Genomic DNA, 16,853 nt, shown 5'->3' with positions numbered 1-16,853 from the left:
GTGGAGACAGTGTGACCCTTTATGTAGATGTCCTGATATTCCTTGCTGAGCCCCAGAACTAGGATTACATACAAAGAAACTAAGGGGGTCATTCTGACCCTGGCGGTCATAGACCGCCAGGGCTAGCGACCGCGGGAGCACCGCCAACAGGCTGGCGGTGCTCCCATGGGCATTCTGACCGCGGCGGTACAGCCGCGGTCAGAAACGGGAAACCGGCGGTGTCCCGCTGGTTTCCCGCTGCCCAAGGGAATCCTCCATGGCGGCGCTGCAAGCAGCGCCGCCATGGGGATTCCGACCCCCTTACCGCCAGCCTGGCTCTGGCGGTTTTGACCGCCAGAACCTGGCTGGCGGTAACGGGTATCGTGGGGCCCCCTAACAGGGCCCCACCAAGATTTTCAGTGTCTGCCAAGCAGACACTGAAAATCGCGACGGGTGCAACTGCACCCGTCGCACCCCTTCCACTCCGCCGGCTCCATTCGGAGCCGGCATCCTCATGGAAGGGGGTTTCCCGCTGGGCTGGCGGGCGGCCTTCTGGCGGTCGCCCGCCAGCCCAGCGGGAAACTCAGAATGGCCGCCGCGGTCATTCGGCGGCTCCCGCCGGCCCTGCGGTTACCGCGGCCGGCGGGAGTCAGAATGACCCCCTAAATGTGAATCCTTTATAATGGCTGTGGTTATCCTATTAACTTGGCAGTTATCTGTCCTTCTTGGACCTACTCTGCACATCACTGTCCAAGTCCTATTAGTATGATCCGCCTCTGAATAGGCAGGATTGGGAACACCAGTGGCATGAACGTTCTTCCAAATGATAATTAGCATCTTATTAAATGGTTAAAATGTAGTTTGTTTCTTGAATGACCTTTTACTATAGACTTCAGAGGATCTACGAGCTACCCTTAATGTAGAGGGGCTGCAATAGCTCTGTTCATGGTCATTTGACCGCAGAAAAGTGAAATGCAGAGATTGCTGCACACCGTTGTGGCATACCATTAAAGTAGATGTTTATCATATAGTTACTCCTTGAATTCCATCATTCTGAAAAGTAATTCCAGCTGATATTTAACCTGGTGGTTAAAACTGCAAGAGACTAAGGCAATAGCCCTTCACCAACTATATATATCACTAGCATTGTAACCTGGAGTATTAATGAAGGTGTACACTGTTAACTTTGTATCTTTGATAGCACCAATGCATTACACTGAATACATTTCCTTAGTTTGCGCTTAGAGCTAAAGGGACACAATATGTTATTTAAAAAGCAGATATGAGTTTCCATGCAAATCATAGTTCATATGAAATAGCAGAATGTTTCGAGAACAAGGTGCTCATTCAATGACACAAGAGTTCACATCCAAACAAAAGAAGCTTGCATTTACCATAGTTTCAACTGAGACCTGTGGTCACGTTTAAGTTTTCTCAAGCCATTGAATAGAAACAACCAAAGCTATTCATATGCAAATTGGCCCCTACATATGCATGTCGGGTACCATGAAAACGTGACTGAACTTTAATTTAAGGTTTAGAGCTTCGAACAAGTCTGTCTGTCCTACGGTCATCAATAAACAAATTATTCATATCAAAAGTTTTTGCTAAGGCCACAATGACATACATGAATGAAACAAAAGCAAAGTTTTCTTTAACCAGGTCATTGTCATCCAGCTAACTATATTAAGTGGAATATGCAGGACTGAAACTAAGTCAGGCGTACATTCAACTAGGCCACTGGCAGCAAGGTAAGGAAACAGGACATGTTTTTCCCTTAGAACGTATTGCAACGAAAGGTAGTCAGTCAGAGGCCTGTATCCTTTTGAGATATAAACAGTCAATATTTAGAATTGTGCTACACCTACCTCTAATTTACAGGGACGGCTAATGTTCCTGTAACAACAATATGCTAACATGCCTCTTTCCTCGCAAATATTTTCACCAGTCCATTGTAATTCGGGTCTACAAAGAATGCAGTCCAAGTAAAACCATTTCAAACAGATCAGCGCCAGTTCATTCATCGGAAGATCATTCAATACTTAGGGATGTGCGTTATATTTCTGGCACTTACGCTAAAACTCTTCTTTCTGGTCCAAAATCAGCCTCGTAGTAGCCTTCTTTGCAGTCTTTTCCAACAAGGTCGTGGGGGTGGGGCTTGCACGGCTCATTCTTTGTCACTAAGGACACACGCACTTTACCTTTCCCTGCATAGTTCATGATCTGCAAAGACAAAATCAATGGTAAAACACCGACTGCAGACATAGACAAACTCTAGTATGAAAGCGGGTAGGGCCCCCTGATAACTTGGGGTTACACTTAATTCGCCAACTGGGTGAGATATAGGATGGTCTAGGGTACAAGTAGCACTCTTAAAACTATGGGCAAGGCAGTCTTTATCTTCAAATTACAAACGTTAAAGACAAGAGTGTGCAAAGTACCAAAGGTCATAAGTATAAGTCAGGATTTACAAAACATGACATTATAGACAAAGATTTGTTTTATTCTTCTCTCCATATTTCCATGGGCATCTTTCTTTTCTTTCTAAAGTTACTTGTACTGCAATATTTCATAACACAGCTGATCACCCAATCTTTTGATCGAAGTGCAGTTAAAACTAGGACTTTTTCAAGGATGTACATTATTTTATAAAAGTAATTATTAAGAGTAATACAAAGTGGGAGGGGAATCAAAAGGTTCTTAAGTACAGAAGAATTCAAGACAACTAATGGGACGCGGCAAACGTGATACATACAAAAAACACACAAAGGTAGGGGAAGGAATAATTGGTGCTAGTGTTTTTCAAGTCTGTCCATATCAAATGTATATACAGAAGGAAAGAAAAATACTTGGAAGATGTTTAAGGTAAACGGCTGAAAGGCAAATAGGAGGAAGAAAAGTAATCAAGAGGAAATACATTTGGCATGAGGGGAGATGTGCTCCGACTGCACAATATGACGAACACAAGTGGTCTCCAAAGGGGGAAGTGTAGCCCGTGACTTACGCGGCAGTAGTTATTTAAGGAACCCTTCCTCTCAAATAAGGATTACCCGTACATTCAATGTAATTTATTCATATTTTAACCAAATCAATCTCAGTATTGTAAAAAGGTGTTCCTAAGTAGTGACGGCGCAGTGCAAAGTGACAAGGTGAGTAAAAGGTCCATTGGTGCTATACACATTAATATATATGTGACTGTAAGGAATGGTATGATGTTCACAGATGTACTCGCTTTTTGAGTATCATAATCCACAGTAAAATTTAAAAAAACGTCCGCATTCGAAATTATGTCGACGTTTCGACCCCAAATGCAAACTAATCAGAACAGGGTCATCATCAGGACAGCAAATTTGAAGGAGACACCAAAGAACATCCTAATAATCTTCTCATCTCGTCACAAATACATCTAGACCACGTCAAACTCCCAGTCAACACCTCAGTCAAAACAGCTCGGCATATTCAATAGCAGTCCTATTTTCTCCCGACTGTTTTGACTGCAGTGTTGACTGGAAGTTTGACGTAGTCTCAAAGAAAGCCTTGGACTACACTACTGACAGTTTGCAAAGTTTAACAATATGAGGCTCCATGTAATGCTCCCATGATGCTCCATGACAAACTGCAAATATTTGCAGGCTCTTGAAAGCGATGTTGTTGAATCTTTGCTTTCAAAATAAATTGTTCACAAAAAATGCAACTAGAAAAAAAACGTTTTGCTAAGCTACTGTAAAGTTTTAGGTACTACCTCTCTGAAGCATCATTTAGTAAAATGTGTCGCTGCATTCTAGTTTCTCCAAAAATATTCATATTGGAAAATCAAGATAAGAAGTTTCAACAGGATTATGAAAAACATGAAAATAAACAAGCATTGACAAAGGCAAAAGGTCTGACATTGACATTGGTGGTCAGCCTTTTGGTTTTGTCAATGCATGTATTGTTTTGACATGGTTTTTGTACAACGTTATAGCTGTGGGAGCTGGCGGGCCCTCATCATTATAACAGACACTGTCAAAAATAAAAATATTTTTTGTTCCCCCCAAGAATTCCAAAAGGTGTGGAAGAAAATGTGGAATACCATGGACATATGGGTTAGCAAAACATCAATATCACGTTTGCTGTATTTTGGTGGGCACTGATTAGAACTGGACCTGGGACCATATTACCAGAATGGATCATTGTACTTCTTAAACTGGGCAGAACAAAGCAACTGTTGTTATTGTTTGTTTGTTGTGCAAAAGCAATAAAATATTTCTATTAAAAAATATATCTTTTTGTTCTGAAAAAGCACACATTGCCACAACGTTCTTGGCATTGATATACTCCTTGTGAAAGAGCAGAATACTGTTTTTCACAGTGAAACCAGTCAATAGATAGACAGAGAGAGAGATAGAATTTTAATAAAAACAAAACGTCTTGGTTAATGCCGGACCTAATTAGAGGCCCAATTCTAAAAGAAAGGCACATAAGTGCATACATTTAGGGCTTTCATGAACTCAGAAGAATTTACAGAAGTTTGTTTGGAAATCGTACTCCTACAAAATATTTGTGAACTGCATTTTAGCAAAAGCAAATATTCATTTGTAGATTTGCTCTAGCAAAAATCTGTTAAGCATTTGCAAGTTCAGTTTGCTTCCAACCACTTTTTTCCCAGCCCTGGAAGAAATTGTACTTCTGCTCTTGTCATCGTTAAATTTCCAACCTTTCTTAGTATGGGAAAAGCTAAGGCAAGAGCTGATAAAAACCTCTAAAAATGGAAGTTAGTAGGTTTGCACAGACTCATAAAGGCATTCCAACCTTGAAACAATCAGTTACTGCTACCTCCAGCCCCAGTATGCACATCTGCAGAAAGATGGCAACGTAAGGGTATTGCTAGTATTCAAACCCTTCTATAGTATGAGCCTAGCCATAATCAGAGAGGCTATAATCAGAGCTCTTATACAATGAAATTACTGCCATAATTTGTCGCTGTGCTACGTGGCAACAAAGAGACAAGTAAACATTTTTCACAGGGCAAGTGGATTTATAGAGCAACCTGTCCCATGGGCAAGTAGATATGTTATTAAATTCTACACCCCTGCTCAGAGCTCTAACCACCCCACTGGGTTGTGGGGGTGACCGCCTGCACAGCCATATCACTGTGCCAGGAAATTCTTTCCCAATGGGAGGGGAAACCTTGTTCCCACATGCCAGAGACTTCAATGATCTCGTCTTACATGGCCCAGCTCTCCAGATTTTGCCAAGATCATCTGGGCCACCTGGACAGCGGACAGTGGTTTAGAAAATATAACTTTTGAAGAATTTATGATCTTGGAGGGAAAGACTGACTGGGAGTGGTTGTGGCTACCTTGAGGAGCCCTTTACTTGCAAGAGAGCAAATAGAACTCAAAACCACTTCCCACAATAAGCACAATGCTGTGCAGGGAGAGGACCTTCAGGATAACCCTACAGGCCCATCAACAAAGGAGAAAGGCACTGTGGGGTTGGCAAGAAAGGTCTTCAGCAACAACGAAGCAGACTAAGGAGACCAAAGGCCTGAAAAGCACAGGTGTATCAGGCTTCCCTGCTGGATAGCTCATGCCACCCAAAGTCATTGAAGCAGGCAGATCAGTGACCCTGCTCCCCTAAAATATTCAAGATAAAACTACACGCTGCACTCTACACATCTAAAAGGCAACTATGCAGGTGGCATAATAAAGGGAAAGTGGATTCCCCCCAAACAAGCCACGCAGGACAATAGTCAGTGCAAGCTGACAACTTCAATTTTTGTATGGCATGCAGGATCATTTAAGCAGGCTCCGGAGACTAAAATAAACAAGGTGGGGGTGGAGGTCACCCTTCAGAGGCAGGATCTCAGGATCAAATGGACAGGATGACAAAAAGCACAGGACCATGTCAGTGAGCAGGAGGACACTATCAGGGAACTTAAAACTACAACTAAAGGCGGCCTCTAACAAATTATCAGCTAGAAAATAAGATGTCGAGGGGCAGTTCTGTCACAATAATTTGCAGTTTCCTGGCTTCTATGATGGAGTGGATGGCCCTAGGCCAGAAAACGCCAGCAAAATTTGGCTGAAGGTTCTTTGGTCAGTGGGCAGGCTTTACCTGTGCTTTCTAGTGGAAAAAGCGCACGATCTCTCAACACAAAAAGCAATCTCTCAACACAAAGCCACCCGAAAATGAGAAATATATGCTAATCTACCCAAGCAAATAAAAAGTATATTTTCAAGGCAAATCCTTATCTTCTTTGAGAGCCCTGACCAGGCCAGGCCCTGGGTTGAAAGGGAAGGCTGCAATATGATTACCATCAGAAGAAGGTGGCATAGACTTGGGGTGGGGAAATATGATTGATGGTTCAGCAGGGGCCGCAGCGAAAATATGAAGGGGCAGATGAGGTGGATGGAGCATGAGGATAAGAACCATTTACTGTATACACATTGGGTCCTGCCTCAGCCGCAAGCATAAACTGTACAAAGTTACCCTGAGTTTATCCACTCCAGGAACTGCTACTCTATAAATGGTCAGTATAATTAAGCTATTATGATCTATTCGTCCCAAAATGCCACCATCACAGACAGAAAGAAGGATGACACAACATATACCACCCAGAGGGTGTTTGCTTGAGTTACAAATCTCATTGTTGTTTTCATATTAAGGTGAGAAATTTATACGGGTAACAGATACTTCAAGATTAGAAGTATGGGGTCGGGAGATCATTAGGGGGAACTGATTTGTTTTTCTTTGTTGAAACGTTAGATACACTACTGGCGTGATCATACAAGGACCTGACTTTGGTGCAAAATAGGCCACTCCCTCCGTACTCCATATCCCTCCATGCTACACAAGATAATAAAGACAATATTATGTTATACTTTGCAACATGAATTGCCTTAATGATAACATTAAGAGGGGGCAGTCATGCACTAAGTGAAGAGATAATGGCAGCAAAGACACACCTGAACACTTACGCAGATACTTGGCAATCATGTGGGTGATGGAGGTGGGAACTTTAACTTCATTATGAACCCAGACCTAGATCTCAACAGCGGGGCAGCCATACACAGATCCAAGACATTACCAAAGTGGGCATGCTCGATGGGGCTTTTCAACACCTAGCAAAGGTGACAAGCAAGGGACAGTTAATACACTTACTAGTCAAACCCCCCTCTTCCCTTCTTGTGAAGAAATTATATAAAGGTCTAGGCGACAGTTGAATATGCATATCTGCCTAAGAGAGCTGTCTGACCACTCCCCAATACAACTAACACTTTTCAACCTCAACCAACGGCTAAGAGCCACATGGTGCCTCAATGCATGATAGATGAAGGGCAACGACCAATCAGATTTGCTCAGGGATGATATTACTGAATATGTTTTGCTGAACACCTTTTCATCCCTTCCCCCACAAGGCTCTGCAAAGTATTTAAAACCGTTGTTTGAGGGCGAGCCATGATCCTCCTTGGGGGAAGCAAAAGATAGACAACATGAAATGGACGTTTTGGAGAAACAAATCTCCTAACTGGAGGCACAATTGATGGGTTCACACACTGACTCAACATTTAGGCAACTTGAGACGGTCAAGCTCATACTAAAGAAAAAGCTATTGAACACAGAAAAGGAGCATGGACGGCCTCTCAGCATAGAGTGCACAAATACAGAGAGAAAGCAGGTAAGTTGCTATACTGGTTGGCCTCAGAAGAAGAGGGGACTAGGATTGTTTGCTTAACCTTTGATAGCAATGGGGAAACTGGTCACCTAAGGTAAGTTGCTGGAACATCTGAAAAGTAATAGAAATCCCTCTATAAGGATCAAACTCCACAACAGGCATACTTGCCTGCCCCACAGTCTGAGGTCTGATCCCTCACGCCTTAATGACTAACATTACAGAGAAGCTGGGCCTCCCTTTGTCAGAGAATGAGATGCTGACGGCAATTTCAGATATGTCACTGAGTAAGGCGCCAGGCTGGCCGGAACAGGTTCACTCCTGAATTCTTTAAAAAATATGCTTCGCTCCTCATCCTACACCTAAAAGCATTGTTTGAGAAGGCTATAAAAACTACCACTTTGAACGACTAGGCTACACAATAGTAGTGATACTGAAATCCAATAAACAACTGGACTAGTGTTCTTCCTACAGTCAAATTACTTTCATAAATAGTGAAGTCAAAATACTGGCAAAGGTCCTCGACAGCAGGCTAGCCAAAGTGGTACGCACCCTGGTCCACAGTAATCTAACCGGCTTTACGATGGGCAAGAGTACAAGCCAGCACCATCATATTGCTCTGGCAAGAGAAGAGCAGCAGGGTTTGGCTCCACTGATATCAGTGGACTCTAGAAAGCATTTCACTCATCCACTGGCCCTTCATGCACTAAATCCTAAAGAGGATGAAATCTGTTTCTCTCTTTCTTAAATATAATGCAGATCTGTACAAGGCTTCTTGGGGCCAGGTTAAAGTAAACAGAGTGATATCCATCCCATTCACAGTAGAGAGCAGCATCAGTCTGGGGTGCCTGCTTTCACCCCCTACTCTCTGCAATGGTGACTCAACCACTTCCAGAGTGGACACAGCAAGACATGCAGCTGAAGGGATTTCGGTGGAGGGATGGGTACAAAGACAGGGTGGTGCTACATGCAGATGACATGCTTCTCTACATTTAACAACCCTACACATCTCTTCAGAAGTTTATTCAAATCCTACAGATCAACACAGCAGGAATTAGATTCAACTGGGTAAAGGTTGGGTTTTTGTCCCACTGAAGGGCCATTAATTGTCATGCTTAACACACACCCAACTGTGTTTCACAGAAGAACACTGTAAATACTTAGTCATACATGTGGGGACAGACCCACAAACATATTGGGACCTAAATTTCTCATCACTAAATAAACAAAACAGAAGAAGGTGGGATCAGCCTCCCCAACAATTTCTATAATAGGTAGGGGTGAACATGTTATTATGATTTCTTTACCACAAATTCTAGATGGACTCCAGAACAACTTGCAAATCATCCCATCACATTTCCTCACAGAATTGTAATCTATGGTCAGTAAGTTCCTACAGGCAGGGGGACTTCCCCGGGTGTCATTTGCCAAATGTGAGTAGGAGCCATGTGAAGGTCTGATGGCGATACCCAATCTCCATCTATATAACTGGGCCTCGCAGGTGATCCCAATTAATGACTGGCTTTTCTGAAACAGAAGTAACACTGCAGTGAGACTGGAATTCACCCTGCTGGAGAGACCATTGTACACTCCCTCCTATATGAGACCAAAATCTCCCACACACTGCCACCAATCACTATGGTACATATACTCCTTTGGTGAGGGGCCTAAAATACACTGAATGGCTGAGAAGCTTAACAAAATAAACTATTCAACAAAAAATGATGTAGTTCCCCAAGGGAGGAAGCTAGAGGGGTTCTACGAAGGAACCTGTGGGACATATGGGTCTCACAGTATATGAATTAATTTGAATAACTCACAGGAATTCTCTCTATACAAAATGCAAGTGTTTAGATACCTACAGTTTCGCCATTTCCTAGAACCCTACCAGGATAAGTTAACTGCCCTACCAAAACTTTAACCCCCCTAACCTAACTTAACTATAGAACAGATTGAAAAAAGGCATTTCCAGAAACACAAATCAATAGTATTCAACTAGCCTGGTCGTCTGAGAAGGTAAAAGGAAAACTGCCAGGAGGAACCTGGAGAGCTAGAGGAAAATTAGTGAACTGAGGAAGAAATGGCCTCACACACATTGGCCATCTCATCCCACCTTGGGCTAATTCAATTTAAATACATTTGCTGAGTTTTTTCCATGCAGTGCACCTCTGGCAGATAGGGAGCATTCCTACCACCAAGTAACAAAATCTAAGTGTACATTACACTTTTGGAGTAAATTTACACTAACATTTTGTGAATAGCCAAAAAGGAGCACACTTACTCAAAGTATATAGCCAACAGACGATTCAATTTGTTGAACAGCTGGAACCTACACTTTTGGAGTAAATTTACACTCAGATTTTAAGACTAGCCAAAAAAGTTGTAAACTTAAGCAACTGTGTAAATTACTCAAAAGTGTAAGTTACCTTTGTAAATCAAGCCCTAACTCTTTACCAGTTTCAAATTCCCTGACTCTACTCTCTGCTGTTTCTCAATTTGATCTGCTAATTTGTTGAGCCCCTGCTTACCCAATTCAACGAGATGCAAACTGTCCATGTTATCTTGAAAATTTCCCAGAATGCACTATTAGGGTACACCAAGTCAACATTTAGTTTACAATAATGTTCGAGCTCACTTAATCTAAAAATACTATGGCAGTTAGAGACTACCTGCAACCGTGTGGTGGGACTAAGCAGCCTATTGTCAGTCCACATAACTTTGAAACTCGGGGTGCATGATCTGATATGTTCCAAATAATGAACCCATCACAATATGCAAATTGCCTTCATTAACAAAACACATTTGCATCCTGGTATACAGATTGTGCATAGATGAATGAAATTACTATACTTCAAAAACAGGATGCTTTTATTTGGCTCTTCACAACTTCATTAAGATGCATCAGCCTTACCATTTGACCTGACTTGTGTCTCCTCCAGAATACAGCTGAAAACATGTAAACCCAGTATGAGGTGTACAACCTTAAATAAGTGCACCCTTCATTACATAAAATAATACATTTTTCCTGTATATTTGGAGCAGGCAAATCAAAATTAAAATCATTTTGTTACATAGGTCTCCTTTACTAACACAACCTTTAAGAACTGTCAATGTATGGTTTTAGTACTCAGAATGGGATTACTACATCATCCAAAATAACTTCTTCCAAGCACTGGACATAAAGGATGCGGAATACACCTATTCACCCCACTGGTCTTTAATCTTATGTTCTCTTACCAGTCTCTTCAAGATATGTTTCTTGCAGCAGGACCACTATGACATGCTTCATTCACACCATGTGCATTCAATTATATGACATTTGCTGCTGCCATACTGATGGTTTCCTTGTTTTACCCACACGAACCTTGTGCTTAAAACACTTATCAGTATACATATTGCATTTCACCATCATAATAATCACAGCCTCAGGAACTATTTTATGTCTGATTTCTTGCAATTTGTACTCAAATGTTGAGACTCCGCTGAAGCTCTTTACACTCCATCCCCTACACTATGCTTGTTTGTTACTCTGAAGAGGTGTTTCAACCTAAAACATGGGGAGCAAATATCAACTCAGATGGTACTCAAGATGGGCCCCGATGGGGGTGATTGGTAAACAGTAGTTGTCTCATGTAATTAATACACTACTCCTCCCTTAATACTGTAGCAGATAATGGGGAAGTCGAAACTACATAAGGAGACCTTGATAACTAATGTAGGCGATAAGGCCTACTATCTCAAAAAACTATGTGGTGTGGATCAAGGTGGTGCTTCCAGCATAGTATTCAAATCCTTGTTGAAAGCCCCCAAAAGGTTTGTAAAAAGAACTCTCAACCACAGTTTGTCTGTGGCATTCTTCATCATAGAGTCCCTCATCCAGACTTGACAGTGCCTGTGGATTGGCTTAATCTTCCTAAGGGAACTCTTGATTTGCTAGGGATCAAACACAGGTGAGTTAAAATTACTGCATGATCTGATCATTCATTCTTGGCTTCCGTTGGTAAAATTAAAAACAGAAATTAATATACAGGGAGACGCAGGGAGCTGATTAGTACTCATGTGTTGCAGGGTCTACATGTTATGACCGTTCATTGCTTCCTAAGTCAGCTGGACACTAAACACAGAAAATGTAAATTTTAAGCACACCAACAGTATTGTACTACTAGAGAAATGTGAGGCAGAACAAGATGACCAAAATAGAGTGGATATTTATGAATCTTCAGCCATCCTGAAAGAACACTGGACCATGCACTTTCCTGTACAGCCTTTCTGGAATTCTGGATCCCGCAGACCCAAGGCATAAAATTTGAACTACACTTTGATATCACTTAAGCTTATAGAATATCTATCTTCAAACCACAAAACCTCACATCTCTCAGAGACACCATCTTTAAACCACTCAGATACGCACATATGGATATGGTAATGGCTTACGTGAAGAAACAGCAACAGATCAACGGGAAAAGATTCAAAATTGGGGCATCCCAAGATCACACAAAGGAAACTGTGAGAAAAGGAAAATATTTCTCTCTTAAATAAAGGCTCTTAAAGATCTCTCCATCTAGTTATCCTTAGCTGAATCAGCATAACTTGAAGTCATGTAGAATGGAAAACAATGTATTTCATGACCCTGATGACCTGGACACTTTCATCTCCAATATTGATGATGCACAAATGGTTAACTAAGTCGATTACACTCCATTATTAACAGTATTAATACTAAGTAACACTACAAACAAATTACACTACTCAACATTTAGCCAACTAAATCTTAAAAACAGGTCCCCTTTCCACATTCTTAGTACAATAATACCATAACTCTAACCCATCTCCAACACAATTAATCCCTATAACTACATTTTCTCATCTATGAAAACCATAATTAATATCACAACAAATATCACTTACAATGTTATTGCGTCACCAAGCCTACTATATAGACTAGAGTAACTCTACACAACCCACTTAGAATATACAAATATATTTGAAGACAATCATGTTATGTTATCATTAGGATCTTAAGTCATGCTGTCTCATGTTACAACACATTATACTATCTCATGCTATGTTACAATACACTTGGATGCTCCGAGATCTGATATGTCACGCCTAAGATACATTGTGATTTACTATGTTTTAACATGGCATGACGTATTGCAAGATAATATAGAGGAAAGACTTATCCATGTCTGATATGGAATCTTTTAATATAAAACTATTTTCAGCAATCATTCTATCCAGTAATACATACCCACTCAACTTCTGCACCCACCTTCACACCATGTAATCTCAACTTACTTGCTCCTTCAACCTACATGAATGTTAAGAGTTACCTGGAAATCAAGTGTTTAGTAAGGTGATGTGCCAAATGGAGAATGCTGGCAACCCGTGGCATCCGCTGCCTTACATATATTGTTTTGGGGGGGCGGCTGAAGAGCATTTTTATTATTATTATTCGGGGTGGCCTTCTCTTAAAACTCTTCTAATTTTCAGTGCTGTTTGTCTTTATCTCCTTCTCCTCAATCTATGCCCCCCTCTCTATTCTATTACCACTCTCTCTCATCACCCCCCTCCCCCAAGTAGGACCCTTAACGCACACTAGAAACAGCCCTTTAAAACCACATATTTATCTATTATCTAAAATTACCTCCGATGTCAGACTTCCATCTTAAGACTGAATGACCAAGAGGCAGTAACAAAAAATGCATTATAACAGAAAATCACACCAGTATACCAATTATACCAACTAGCTTTCTATAGTTTTATATAGCAGACCTGAACACACAAGGTCTAATCACCCAAACATCAAAAACCTCTTAAACAAACAGTTTTTTTAAATACAAGGAGAGCTAATTCTATTGCTAGAAATGAGAATAGGTTACATAGAAGCACTCCAAATGCACAAGGGTAGGATTGATGATTTTGCCTTTGCCCCAGCACAGAAGATAATGAACGGTCTAGTAATGCTAATCTCATGATCGTCAGGCCTAAAAATTCACACTGTTGAATAAGATAATGAGGGTACCTATCTACTCACTAGACTACAAAAAGGAGACATTGAAATCTATGTAATAAGCATATATGCATCTATCAGTGATAAACCTGATTTCTGGATCCAACTCAACAAGACATCTTCCACAAATCCCATGTAAAGTAAAATTACTACTACGAGGAGACTTTAACTTTCTTGGGATGATGTCAATGGCAGAATTTCTATATGTTTCTTCAGACCAAACAAAATATCACAAATGTCAAACCTATGCAATACGTATAAGCTTAAAGCTATTTGGAGGAATACTAACCCAACGGGTAGGGAATATAGCCATATAAAACATTGCCCTGAATAAATCACATAACAGAAGACGAATCCCATGTGAGCAAGGCCTTAGAGCCTACCACTGAACCAATATTAATTTCAGACCATACTTGTATTACAATCTCTTATAATATAACTCATATGAAAATAAAAAAAACTATGGAGAATGAACAGCCTACTTAGAGAAAACAAGATGTACTTGGAGATAACCAAAGAGCATATTACGGATTTTTTAGACTTTAACTCTCCCTCATGTCAGAACCCTCAAACCTTATTGAATGCCCTTAAATGCCACAATAAAAGCACTATGTTTAGCCTCAAGACAAGGAACAATAAGAAAGGAAGTCCAATAATGGAGAACCTTGAAAATGACACTAGAAAGCTAGAACAATCCTGTAGGAAGCTGGCCCTGTATATACTATCTCAAAGTGAGAGATAGTGTGCACAGAGTCCAGGGGTTCCCCTTAGAGGTTGATAGTGGCAATTATAGATAATACTAATGCTCTATTTGTGGTAGTAACGTCAAGCAGCTAGGCTTATCAGAAGGTAGTGTTAAGCATTTGTTGTACACACACAGGCAATAAATGGGAACACACACTCAAAGACTTAACTCCAGGCCAATAGGTTTTTATATAGAAAAATATGCTTTCCTTAATTAATTTTAGAACCACAAGATTCAGAATTCAAGTAAGTACATACATTGTAAGGCATTTGGCATAGGTAAATATAGAACTTTGAAGTAAAACAGTAATGTTCACAGTTTGGCATTAAATGGCAATAAGCTATTTTAAAAGTAGCCAGTGCAAAGTTCCTGGGGGAGGTAAGTAAAGGTTAGTTTATCAGGTAAGTAAAGCACTTACAAGTTCAGTCTCCGAGGCATAGGCAGCCCACCGTTGGGGGTTCAAGCCAACCCCAAACACCCAACACCAGCAACACAGGGCCGGTCAGGTGCCGAGGTCAAAGAGGGGCCTAAATAGCATAGGCACCTATAGACACTAGGGGTGCTCCAGTTCCAGTCCGCTAGCAGGTAAGTACCTGCGTCCTCGGGGAGCAGACCAGGGGGGTTTGTAGAGAACTGGGGATGGGGGATGCCAATCAGGCACACAAAATATAACCATCAGCGGCACAGGGGCGGCCGGGTGCAGTGTGCAAACAAGGCGTCGGGTTTTGTACTGGAATCAATGGAAGGACCCGGGGGTCACTCTGGCGAAGCAGGCAGGGCACAGGGGGGCTTCTCAGGGCAGCCACCGACTAGGCAAAGATGAGGGCCGTCTGCGGGTCACTCCTGCACTGGTAGTTGGTTGCCTTCCGGCCTGGGGGCTGCGGGTGCAGTGCTCTTCTAGGCGTCGGGTTCTTTTTTACCAGGCAGTCGTGGTCAGGGGGGTCCTCTGGATTCTCTCTGCAGGCGTCGTCGTGGGGGGTGCAGGAAGGTCGTCTCAGGGAGGACCCGTTGTTGGGGTCGCCTGAGGGTCCTCTCTGCAGTGTTGGTTTCTCTGGACATGGGCCAGGGGCATCGGCTGCAGAGTGGTGGGGACTCACGCTTCAGGAGTGAGGTGGGAGTCCCTTTAAAGATGGTTTCTTGTTGTTGTTTTGGACAGAGACGCTGTCCACGGGGGTTTCTTGGTCCTTTGGGTTTGCAGGGCAGTCTCCTGAGTCGGCAAAGGTCGCTGGTCCCGCTGGATGCGTAGCTGTTGCAGGTTCTCTGAATCTGGAGACAGGCCGGTAGGGCTGGGGCCAAAGCAGTTGTCGTCTCCTTCTTCTCTGCGTGGTTTTCAGGTCAGCAGTCCTTCTTCTTCTTAGGTTGTCAGGACTCTGATTTCCTGGGTTCAGGGTCGGCCCAAAATACTAAATTTAGGGGTGTGTTTAGGGCTGAAGGGCAGTAGCCAATGGCTACTGTCCCTGAGGGTGGCTACACCCTCCTTGTGCCTCCTCCCTTTGGGGAGGGGGGCACATCCTTAATCCTATTGGGCTAAATTCTCCAAAGCAAGATGGAGAATTTTCTAAGGAAGGGGTCACCTCAGCTCTGGACACCTTAGGGGCTGTCCTGGCTGGAAAGTGACTCCTCCTTGTTTTTCTCATGATCTCCTCCAGACTTGCCGCCAAAAGTGGGGGCTGTGTCCAGGGGGTGGGCATCTCAACTAGCTGGAGTGCCCTGGGACGTTGTAACACCAGGCTTGGGCCTTTGAGGCTCACCACCAGGTGTTACAGTTCCTGCAGGGGGAGGTGTGAGGCACCTCCACCCAGGACAGGCTTTGTTCCTGGTCACAGAGTACACAAAGGCACTAACCCCATGTGGCCAGAAACTAGTCTGGAAGTGGCAGGCTGGCAGAGACTGGTCAGCCTAGCACTAGCAGTTGTGTTGGCATGCAGGGGGCATCTCTAAGATGCACTCTGAGTGCATTTCTCAATAAATCTCACACTGGCTTCAGTGTGGATTTATTGTGCTGAGAAGTTTGATACCAAACTTCCCAGTATTCAGTGTAGCCATTATGGAACTGTGGAGTTCGTGTTTGACAGACTCTCTATGGCTACCCTGCACTTACAATGTCTGAGAATCGGCTTAGACACTGTAGGGGCATAGTGCACATGCAGCTATGCCCTCACCTGTGGTATAGTGCACCCTGCCTTAGAGCTGTAAGGCCTGCTAAAGGGGTGACTTACCTATGCCACAGGCAGTGTGTTGTGGGCATGGCACCCTGAGGGGAGTGCCATGTCAACTTAGTCTTTTTCTCCCCACCATCACACACACGCTGTGAGGCAGTTTGTATGTGCTGAGTGAGGGGTCCCTAGGTTGGCATAATACATGCTGCAGCCCTTAGACACCTTCCCTGGCCTCAGGGCCCTTGGTAGCAGGGGCACCATTTACTAGGGACTTATCTGTGTGCCAGGGCTGTGCCAATT

General features: G+C 42.6%; 1 protein-coding gene across 1 annotated transcript in view; it reads right to left on the bottom strand.

Annotated features, from left to right (window-relative positions):
• The window catches only part of REL (REL proto-oncogene, NF-kB subunit), a 266,069-nt gene that overhangs the window by 149,871 nt on the left and 99,345 nt on the right, over positions 1-16,853 (bottom strand). The window contains exon 4 of the mRNA XM_069234380.1: positions 2,054-2,202. Within this exon, the coding sequence (XP_069090481.1) occupies positions 2,054-2,202 (149 nt within the window). The remainder of the gene's footprint in view (positions 1-2,053; positions 2,203-16,853) is intronic.

This window comes from Pleurodeles waltl, chromosome 5 (genome assembly GCF_031143425.1).
Source record: "Pleurodeles waltl isolate 20211129_DDA chromosome 5, aPleWal1.hap1.20221129, whole genome shotgun sequence".
In the NCBI taxonomy this organism is placed as follows: domain Eukaryota; kingdom Metazoa; phylum Chordata; class Amphibia; order Caudata; family Salamandridae; genus Pleurodeles; species Pleurodeles waltl.
This window is presented reverse-complemented; position numbering and strand designations above follow the sequence as displayed.